We start from the raw sequence: 11,857 nt of genomic DNA, 5'->3' as shown, positions 1-11,857 counted from the left end.
AAAATTACACAAGTAAACTTTATCCAGTAAAGTTTCAAAAAGTTGAAGTTTTTCACTCTCCATTTTACACGACAAAAAGTAAACTGAACTAGTCGGTGACGGCGCGGGCAACAAACACGATCACGGTGCGGTAGTATGTGTCCCTACACATTTGAATGCATTTGTTTTCTCACTCGCCGTAAGTACGTCCGACACTCGATTGACCGTACGTCGGCGCGGGCTCGGTGCAGTTATGTATTACTTTTTGGCCATTACTTTTTGACGGTGCGGCCTCGTGTGACATGGTGAGTGAAAAACTTATTGAAGAGGTAAGTTTCATTTTTATAATTTTCCAGTTTTGTACGATCAAAGTGATGAGAAATATGGTTGAACGGAAAAAATTAGTTAAAACAAAAGTAGAAGTATAATCAAATAATAAGTTAAGCCAAAGGTATAATAGACGTAATGGTAATATAACAAATAATAAAATAAAGTAAATAGTATAAAAGAAGGAAACCCTTGACTGTGTCTTAAATTTAAAACTAACTACGTTTAAATACATAAGGCAGAAGATAAAAATTTTATATTTTCGATACCTGATATGACTGATTGTTATGTGGTATTATTGTTATGCACCGAAAATATATACGGCCTCCGCAACCTCAGGCAGAGGTTGCGTAAAATGAATTATGCTTTTGCACAGCTGGGAAGGTTCCTGAGTCCTGGCCACTGTCGTTCTGTCTACTATGCATATGTGCAGACATTGCTTGAGTATGGCATCTTGGCGTGGGGCGGTGCCTCCTTGGGTGTCCTGCGTCCTGTCGCGGTCTCACAGAGAGCACTTATTAAAACACTATTGGCCAAAAATCATAGATATCCAACACATTTACTTTTCCAAGAATTCCCTGTATTAAATATAAAACAATTATTTATAAAAACTTTACTTCTCTTTATAAAAAAAGTAACTTTGTCTTCAATGAAATTCAACATTATTATCCCACTAGAAACAGATTGCATATAAATATTCAATTTCCCCGTTTAAGTAATTCAATTCACTTGAAACTGTTTTCATTTAGCCCAGGCTTTTACCGTATGTACCGGCCGAGATTTCAACTACTGAGGGGTTAGCGTTGCCGTCTACAAGCGAGAGTGACCGGTGCTGCTCTGCATCGGTTCAGATGCTGCGGAGGCTCTTCTACATTCTCCATATAGATGAATATTTCTAGTTCTGAACACAGAAAACATTCAAATATTACACACAGTACCACGCTAATAAAGCTATATTACTCCCAACTCAGCCCTTTAAACGCCGTCGAGCTGACACTTTTATTTTATTTATTTATTGTTTTTTTTTTCTATCTTTAGTTTTAAAATTTATTATTAAAATAAACTCTCTTATTATTCTTTCAAATTTATTTATTATTCATAGTTTGTAATTTATTTTATAATTGCTAGTGTTTGCCATCTGTCTGATAATTTGCGACTCCTCCCTGCACACGGACAAATCATCCAGGCAGGGAGAAATTTATTCATGTAATTTATAACACTTTTATATTTTGTGAATATGTAATATTTTATGAATAAAACAATTTGAATATACCAGCACTATATGATTCTCATCTTCTGTGTCTACAGGTAATTAGTTTAAAATTGAAAAATATAAATTTAAATTGGATGTAACAAGCTTTAATAGTTTTATATTACTAACAATAGTTTAACACATTCAGAAATCAGACCACAGTAGCTCTACAGAAGTGAGACACTGCTGCCGCTCGGCTGTCGCACGGATATGTGTGTTCTACTACCATCATCACCCGTGTCGCGGGCGTAGCTCGGCCGTACGTCGGCGCGGTTATGTGTGTCCCGGCCTTTACCTGTGCTTAAAATACCTGTTAAGAGTTGCCGTTTTAAATAAATACAATATTATAGTTATACATTATAGTTTTTCACGTCCACTATTCGTGACCATGGTAACAATAAGAATTCGTTTATTATCCTCTATAAAATCGATATTATCTACTTTAAATTCGATATTTCCTCTATTATATCAATATCATTCTTTATTTTGATATCGATGTTCCAACTCGACACCGGTATTATAGTCAAAAGCTTGGCGCTAATTTTGAAAAATAATAAATTAGTTTTTCCAAATATTATAAAGTGTAGCCAAATTAAAAAAATATCTTCAAAAACTTATTCTATATTTTACCATAAATAAAATACCGTATTCTCTCACATTGATTGTAATATTTTTAATTTAGTTTGAATAAAACTTACTAACTTAATTATTGTGAATAACATGGTAGACCCTGTGATTATTGAGACTGTTATACTGTTGCCATGGTAACCTTTGAAGACTAGAATACTGGTGTTTGATAAATTTACAACTTTTCAATATTGTTTTTATAGTATAGGCTTTTATTCAACCTTGCAAATGACGTCAGGAATGAGTTATTCGTCAATAAAAATAGCTCATCAAGTTAGAGAGTTTGTAAGTAGGTCATTCAAGGGTATTAATCATTTATCTTATAATTATATTGTTACAATACCTTCCACTATGCTGATGCTCACAATAAACCAGCTCTATGAAGTCAGTTCTCATTATATTGCTTGTATAAATTTATTATAATCATAAGATATAGAATTAACTCATATAATGCTAGTAATAATCTTCAAAATTTTATTTAAATAGCCTATCTTGAAATCTTAGATACCGTGGGCTACCAGAATTGATTTTGCATGAATAAAAGTTGTGCTTTCCGCAATTAAAATCTAGTAGCATATTCTAGATATAACTTACACTGCTTCATATCCATAAGTTATAACTGTCAGTAGAAAAATTAACAAATTGAATTTTCAAAAAAAGGTACAAATAATTCATTTTAGAATATAAAGGTTTCAAAACCGAAAAAATCAAGAAAAAATAGATATTTGCATATTGCATGATTAAGCAATTTAAGTTTATGTAATTATAGACAAGCATAAAATTTTAAAAAATCTATAATAACAATTTATTCTAGGTTTTATCTTTAAAGTTGAGCTTAATACTCAAGCAATAATGATTGGAATTATTTATGTATATTTGAAGAGTAGAATAATAATTCTTTATTGTATGAATTTGTGATATAATGATTAGGTAGGTATTCCACCTATAGTTAGGTCAACGTTATAATGTCAGTAGTTGACTAACATTGATGTTGCTATATATCCTTGTCTATCATTCGACAAACAAATAAAAAGCTATCCTTGTCTAGCTCCGCAAAGTTGCCAGATCGTTTTTGAGCAATGTGGAAATAAATTATTGATCTCATTCATGAAAATGTTTCATCTAGTACCGAAACTAAAAATAGTTATTTGTGCAACTAGTGCGCAAAGTGACAGTTTGCTGCACCGAAAGTAACGTTTACGCCCGAGCCGTAGGCGAGGGCGGAATGGTTTCTTGAGTGCAGCAGAGGAACTTTGCGCACGTATTTCACATTTAATTTTTCCTACAGTTACCATGGAATATGAAAAGTGGGTAATTATGGGTAAAATTCCCTGAAATCCATCAAATGTTTTTCTGTGTAATTTTATTATTAATAAAAACCTCAATTTATTGTCAAATTGAATAATGTAGTGGTGTTTGAATGAAGGGGCGGCTGTCACTCATGTCGCTGTCCTCGTTGTCCTTAATATTATTATAACGTACACCATAGTCATTGTTACCAACTTCATTTTGATTTTGCTGCACTGGTGCTCCATATAACCTACTAACTATTTTGCGTTGCCATGTTGCAAATCTGGAGTGCAGGAAAAATTTTTCCCGCACTAGAGCGGAAAAGTGATTCTTTGCGTTCTGTAATCAGTGCAGCAATGGCCACTTTCAAGGTAACTGTAGGAAAAAATATTTTCTTGACGAATAAAAATTCAAAACGAAGAGTGAAGTCGTCAGTTAATAAAAACAGGTAGGCCTACAAAGTCCAATCAATTTGTGTATTATTTTTCAATTAATCTTTTCATTAATATAATTGATTATTTTTAACAAGAATGAACAGTTGAAATTAGTTTACATCAGATGTACCGGTTAGCTATCTTCTCTATAGAACAGTAGAAAGTCAGAGAATCGGCAACACTGTTTTCCACTGCCTCACTATAGTCGTTTTTCATTAGAAGGCTAGGACCTTAAATTAGACTTTTTCTAAAGAATTAATCAAAATATCGTGTAATTTGCTATTAATGTACCTATATTTTAAACAAACAGAAAATTATAAAACCTTATGATATGACACGTTCTATAACTTGATTTATTTCTGAAAATCTATAATAATTTTCAATTATCAATAAATGTAAATAGCAAGATACTTTTTATTAGTGATTTTTTCAGGCTAGAAATATCAACAAAAAGAAGATAAACCAAATTTGCTTTCACTGTTATTCGCTTCAAATTTGTGTGTATGTTCTTATGATTGTGTTTCAGGAAGAAAAAAGATCGCAAGATCGAAAACGAAATTTACTTTGTTTGATTCATCAGTACCTACTTGATGAAGGGTGAGTTGTTATTTCTAAAATTAAGCAAATAATAATTATTTATTTATTATAAATATATTTTCTGTGATGCTTATGGGAGCATAGGCTACCTATAATTTATTTGTAGTATTTTTATTCTTAAGAAGTGTTTCCAATGAAAAAGAAAAATAATACCATTGACTCTTGAATTCCCTGTGCTTTATTGAATGTATAACATAACCATAATAAGTTGTGAATAATTATATTGAAGAGCCACTTGAAATTTTCACTCGTTTTGGAAAAAAAATAATATACAAGTTTCGGTTGTTACACACGATTTTCAATTTCTAGAAAACTAAAACTGCGTTTACACCATAGTTATTAACAAAATGTTGATAGCTTAATCCTTTCAGATTCTATTAGATTGAGCATAACTTATCAAAATGTTAATAACTTAATCCTTATAGATTCTATTAGATTGAACGGAACTTGACAAACACATATGTCTATCATGTGTATGATAAGTTATGTTCAATCTATTAGAATCTATAAGAATTAAGTTATTAACATTTTGGTAATAACTTTGGTGTAAACGCAGCTTAAGAGTTTCAATATTGAATCAATTCGATGATTGCCAGCTCATCTGTACAGTATATTATCCTATCTACCTATCATATTCGTAAGTTAATCACATTAAAATTTTTAGGCTATACTAATTTCATCTCCAAGGATTAAAACTTATGAGTATTTTGCATGCATTATATTTTCAAAGACTAAGTTTTTTCATAGAGAAACAATAGCATAAGTAGATATCCCATGGTATAGGGCGTTTATGTCGCAACTTTTACTGTTATCTCAAGCTTATAGTCCACGTACTTCTTCCCTGTGAAGCTTTATGACGCTGGTAGTCTCTCATATTGTGCCGTTCATACACTCTTACCCAGTCAAAGCAGTAAAAATCGACAGTAATTGGCTCGAGATAACAGTAAAAGTTGCGACATAAATGCCCTATACCAAGGGATATCTACTTATGCTATTGTATCTCTATGGTTTAGTGCATCTGTGATGACAATTTAAGTTGATAATATGCATGTTATTGTGGTGATATGACTTATATCTGTAATGACCTAGCCTATAGTGTGCTTGATGTGTTTTTTTTGGCTGAAATAAATCATTGAATATCAGAGTATAATAGAATATCAGAATATCATATTTGAGTGGGCCCAAATCTCATAAACTATCTACATAAGGCATCTTGAACTAGTGCAGCTGATAGACTGTGTTGTGCTAAAAGAACGTAACTTCAAAAAGCTCCTTACCTTTGTGTATCTTTTCGGATGCAACACGTTGCTTTTGAGAATATGCAAAAGAGAGTCTGTTGCTCATGGAAAGATACATTTTAAAAATGTTGGATGTTTTTGAACGGGTACCGGTAGTATTGCAGTCTAGTGGCCCTCCGCCGATAGGCAAAGCTACAGGACCCGGACTGTATATATCTTAGAAGTTTTCTCTCTCGTAGTCTGGAACTGAATTTCTCTTACAACTTAAGGCTGTGCAAAAGCTAGAAATAAACTTTCTACTGGTGATATTTTTTAAAGTTTTTCGATTTGTATACTATCAAGCTATCAAAATACTAATAATATTAATTAGCTTTCTAATTAATTTGTTAATTTAAGCCATCTAAATTCAAAATTTATAGTTTCCATGTTTATTTTGAACTAAAATTGTATAGAAATTGTACACGTGACATTCTACCCCTATTTTGGACAGTATTATCACCTATAAATTTGGAAGAAAAATAGCACAAGAGCAACCTTTTTTTATCAACTAATGTTATATATATAATATCAGTTTTATCTGTACCGTAAATTAATAATAAATAATAAAATAAAAAAAGCTTTCTCAGGAAAACATTTTTTCCGATCAATACTTTTTGAGATATTAGCGTCTAAAGTTTAAATTTATCCTCTGAATCTCATGGATTTATCTCTTACCGAATTTGAAATGTTCTGTCCCAAAAAATTAAACTTTAGGCGCTCATATCTCAAATGTAATGATCGAAAAAATGTTTTCCTTAGAAAACTTTTTAATTTTGATAGCTTGATTATAAACAATCGAAAAACTTTGAAAAATATCGGCAGTAGAAAGTTTATTTTTAGCCTTTGCACAGCCTTAAACAGTATTTTTCTCTAGACTGAAGAAATTATAGTAAATATTTTGTAAGTCGAAACATTTCTATCTCAATTTTTCAACAAATAATAAGTCATGATTGTGACATTTAATTTATAGCTGTTCTATTTAGAGTATTTCATATCAAAATTTCTGTTTTTGATTGACTTTCAGATACCATTTAACAGCAGAGACATTCGATAATGAATCACATATTACTAAACAGCTAACAGTGTGTGATAACATAGACTTATCAACCGTTCTCCAAGAATACGAGACTTATTATTTTCTGCGATTTCAAAAGTATCCAAAAATTTGTAGAAAAACAACGGCAGCTGCAAGTGGCAATCCAGTGGTGGAGAAAGTAAGCCGTTCAGTGCGAAAAAACTTGGAAGCATCCAATACTAATACTACTACGTTGGAAGATTCCTCGACTGCAAAGGTGAAACTTATAGTCTACTTATTTTCATAAATCTCATTCAAAAGTTGACTTTCCCTTTTTCCATATAATATAAATGAATCATTAATAAAACAATACGAAAACTTGTAGTACCCTTTATTATTTGAAATGTTACAACGACTAGTTTCGTCCATAGCTTAGGTCATTTTCAAGTTGAAATCTTCAGGTTGATATCAACTTGAAAATGACCTAAGCTATGGTCAAAACAATGGCATTGTTAGCCTTATTGAAAAATAATAATAAATAACTTGAGAACAAAATTATGATGAATAATCTCTCATCAATTCTATGTATTCAAAGATGGTTCAAATAATTTTTTATATCAGATTTATTCATTCTCAATCTATTAAAAAAATCATATATCCTACATATACGGAGTGTTTACGAACTCCCTACGAATACTCTAGGGCATTGTTACTGGGTAAAAAACATATCTAAATATCATATTTAAATTGACCGGAAGTCTTCAGTTACTCACACAGCGGCCATTTTGCTTTTTCACTTATATTATTTTTTTCTAAATAAGGTTAAATATAAGGAATTGAAACTTTGCACAATCATTTACAACAACTAGACAAAGCTACAAAAAATTATGATAATTTTCAAATTCATAAAACAAAATAGCGGCCATTTAAAATGTTGTTTCTCAAATAATTCAAAACCGTTGGTTTTTCAAAAAAATTACAAGAATAATTTTTTTTTAGTAAATTTAATTACCTATCGATTAATTCCCGATGTTTTAAGATTGGACCAATATTAACTGAGATATGACAGCTTTAGTGATAGGGGGCTAGTTGCAGTGCATGCCAAGGCATGCAGCTAAAGTCTGCCACAACATCGCAACAGTCTCCGTCTGCTTTGCATGCCATTTGTAAGCTATTTTATATTATTTGAAACAAATAATGTTACATAACCATCATGGTCTTGGCATAAGTTTTAGCAAAGCTGCCATATCACAGTTAATATTGGTCCAATCAGGTACAATCGATAGGTAATTAAATTTACTAAAAAAGTTATTCTTGTAATTTTTTTGTAAAACCAACAGTTTCTGAGTTATTTGAGAAACAACATTTTAAATGACCGCCATTTTGTTCTATGAATTTGAAAAACTATAATTTTTATGTAGCTTTTGTCTAGTACGTTGTCATAAATTATTGTGCAAAGTTTTCAATTTCATATGTTCAACCATTATGGAAAGAAAATGATAATTGAAAAAAGCAAAATGGCTGTAGTGTGGGTAACTGAAGACTTCCGGAGAATGTATGATATTCAGTTATGTTTTTTACCCAGGAACAATGCCCTAGAGTATTGGTAGGGAGCTCATCGTAAACCGAACACTCTGTGTATGATGAATCATCTAATTTAACAAATGTTATCATGTTAATGTATGATGTCACTATAGGTAGAATAAGAAAGGACACAATTAAATAAGGAGACTGAGACTGTCAAATAGTCAAGAGAAACATTCAGGCTTGAATATATTTTTATATTTTAGTACATGTGTTGTGCTTGTAGGCCTATATAAAAACACTAGCCATCAGGCTCGCTTCGCTCGCCATATCCGCCTAGCCAGGGGACTCCGCCCCCTGGACCCCCGACTGGATCATCCAAAAATGAGATCAGCGGGCTCGCTTTGCTCGCCTGCTTTTTTCATTTGAGCATGCTTCATTCCATCAGAAAGTCAAAGTCAATGCTGAGCTTCTATATATAGTAAATTTGAAATTTTCTGTTCGTTTGTTCTCGATAAAGCTGAGAAAACGCAAAAAATGCAGATTTTGGGCGTGTCTTTGGCGTTATTGCGAATTCCTTCTAACACAACATTATTACACCCTAGCTGAGCTTCTGTACTGAATTTGAACATTTTCTGTTCATTTTTTCTCGATAAAGCTGAGAAACCGCTAAAAAAACGCTGGAAAACGCAGATTTTGGGCGTATCTTTGGAAATTTTACCAAATCCAAGTTCTTAGTGCGCCTCTAAAGGGCCAACTGAACATACCTACCAAATTTGAACGTTTTTGGTCCGGTAGATTTTTAGTTCTGCGAGTGAGTGAGTGAGTCAGTCAGTGAGTGAGTGAGTGACATTTCGCTTTTATATAAAAATATAGATGAATGAACAATCAGTGGTAAGGAACAGTTTTGGGCTGTGCCTGTTGGACCTTCCCCAATCAGTGTTCTGAATTGTGTTCTGTGTATCATCAAATAAATAAATATAACATTAGATATCCCGATATCAGCTATATCTTCTGAAGAAGGCAGTGGCAAGGCAGAGAATCAGCAACGCTGTTCTCCTATTTTTCTTTACCGCCATTATAACGTGGACCTCACTATAGTGTATTCGAATTGAGTAAAATAAATTAAGTGATCGTTGCTGATTCTCTGCCTTGCCACTGCCTTCTACAGCTGATACCGGAATATCTACTGTTGTGATATTAACTGTTCATTCATATTAATACTTGTAGGTGTATGGTTGAATATGTAAAGTGTTTGAATTTTAAAAACACTTAGTGCCGGTTGCAGAAAACCCAGTTAAATTTTGACCGTGATTAATTTCACGAGAATCAATCAGAGATGCCCTCTTATTATAAAGAAGCCTTCTTCGATTGGTTTTCGTAGAGTTAATCACGGTTAAAATTCAACCGGCTTTCGTGCAACCGGGCCTTATGAAGTGAAAATGCACTTACTATACCAACAGTGTGACTATAGTGAGGTCCACGTTATAATGGCAGTGGAGAAAGATAGGAGAACAACGTTGCCGAACCTCTGTCTTGTCGATGCCTTCTATAGACGGTAGCTGATACAGGTTTATTAATGTAATATCAACTGTTTATTAAAATAATCAATTATCCTATTATATTAAGCGAGCAATTTCTGTATTTATATATCTGGTTATTTATGTTTAACGGATCTCGAAAACGGCTCTAACTATTTTCACGAAATTTGGAACATATGGTAGGTTTATGATATAAAGATTCGATTGCACTAGGTCTCATCCTTGGGAAAACTCGCTGAACGACATTAAAAGGATAATTAATCCTTGGCTGAAACAGCTGTGGATAGTAAAAAAGTGAGTGAGCGAGGGAGTATGTGGAAAATCAATATATCGCATCCCCGAAATTCATAAGATGACGTATTATAGCCAGCTGTGAAATATAAACACGACCATTTTAGAGAATTGTGTTCTGTTAAACAATAAAAAAAGAATAACGAGCGAAGCTCGGTGCCCCGATATTATTTTATTAGGAAAGAAATTATATTTTTCAATTAACTCATAATGAATTACTTCATAAGGTAATGAATTTTCATAATTAGGATGAAATATTTTGTGATTAATTATTAATTCTACATTGTTAAAAGACGATTTGGCAACAGAGCAAAGTGAGAAAGAGATAGCGCTATCCGCTTTGTTGAATGATAGCAATACCATTGCTAATCAAACACTGCCATTATAAGGTGGACCTCACTATTAATATACCAATATAGTAGGCCTAAGTGCATTTTCACTTCATGAGTGTTTTTAAAATTAAAGTTTTATTTCATTAGTAAAAAATTATGGGTATGCATCAGAGAAAATTTCACATTCAATGTAAAGTGTGTTTACTTCCAATAAATTTGAATTTGGTACTTTTTCAGATACCGCCATCATCGTTACCCTCTTCATCTAGCAATTTGAGCCGGGCGAACACCAGGCCAGCCAACGTTGCCCGTGCCAAAGCCAATGTGGGAGCCAGGTGTGCCAACCTAGAGGTGATAGTCACTCCTCTCACATCGGCTCTGTCGGAACAACAAGAGGTCACCTCCTCTACTCATAATACTGCTCCAGAACGATTGGCCAAGCCCTACAGCTCATGCTACGCTAGCTTGGGAGCTGAATGGAGGGAATACATTGACTCAATCTCCAAGGTATTGCAGCGAAATCGATTGACAGAATCACTTTAGTCGGAAACACGTTATAATGCCAGTATTTGAATTACAGTCAGAGTCCTGTAGCTTTGCCTATCGGTGGAGGGCCACTAGACTACAATACTACCCAAACAAAAACATGCAACATTTTTAAAATGTATCTTTCCATGAGCAACAAACGCTTTTTTGTGTATCCTCAAGTGTTGCATCCGAAAAGATACACAAGGCAAGGAGCTTTTTGAAGTTATACGTTTAAAAACATGCAAAATTTTTGAAAATGTATCAGTAGATGCTGACTTTATAGAGTGAATTTCACTATACAGTATAGTCTTGACCATAATATATAAGTGAACGTCACTATACAGGGTGTTTTCGAACTCTGGGCATTGTTCCTGGGTAAAAAACATATCTAAATTTATCTAAATTGTTCGGAAGACTTCAGTTACTCACACAGCGGCCATTTTGCTTTTTTCATTTTTTTTAATTAATGGTTGAACATACGAAATTGAAACTTTGCACGATCATTTATAACAACTAGACAAAGCTAGGAAAAAAATAATGATAATTTTTCAAAGTAGGTATTAGAAAAAATGGCAGCCATTTAAAATTTTGTTTCTTGAATAACTCAGAAACCGTTGGTTTTACAAAAACTTTACAAGAATAACTTTTCTTAGTAAATTTAATCGCCTATCTATTGGTACTATATTTTTCAAGATTGGACCAATATTAACTGAGATATGGCAGCCTAAGTGATAGGTGACCACTGATAGTTTGTTGCAGTGCAAACCAAGGCATGCTGATAGAGTCGCCTCAATGAAGCAACAATCTCTATTTGCATTGAATGTTAATAGTAAGCGAATTTAG

General features: G+C 32.9%; 1 protein-coding gene across 3 annotated transcripts in view; it reads left to right on the top strand.

The window, feature by feature from the left end:
• Nucleotides 1-246: 246 nt before the first annotated feature.
• LOC111064368 (katanin p60 ATPase-containing subunit A-like 2) overlaps nucleotides 247-11,857 on the top strand; it is a 51,445-nt gene continuing 39,834 nt past the window's right edge. The window contains exons 1-4 of one of the 3 annotated variants that reach the window (XM_039435500.1): nucleotides 247-308; nucleotides 4,436-4,506; nucleotides 6,808-7,075; nucleotides 10,724-10,993. In XM_039435500.1, coding sequence (XP_039291434.1) covers nucleotides 282-308; nucleotides 4,436-4,506; nucleotides 6,808-7,075; nucleotides 10,724-10,993 — 636 coding nt within the window. In that variant the 5' untranslated portion in view covers nucleotides 247-281. Of the gene's footprint in view, nucleotides 309-2,329; nucleotides 2,570-4,435; nucleotides 4,507-6,807; nucleotides 7,076-10,723; nucleotides 10,994-11,857 lie in introns of those variants that run through there. The other 2 variants (XM_039435499.1, XM_039435498.1) reach the window with 2 other exon arrangements.

The sequence above is a fragment of the Nilaparvata lugens genome, chromosome 9 (assembly GCF_014356525.2).
Source record: "Nilaparvata lugens isolate BPH chromosome 9, ASM1435652v1, whole genome shotgun sequence".
NCBI lineage: Eukaryota > Metazoa > Arthropoda > Insecta > Hemiptera > Delphacidae > Nilaparvata > Nilaparvata lugens.
The sequence above is the reverse complement of the archived record's forward strand: the minus strand, read 5'-3'. Positions and strand labels throughout refer to the sequence as shown.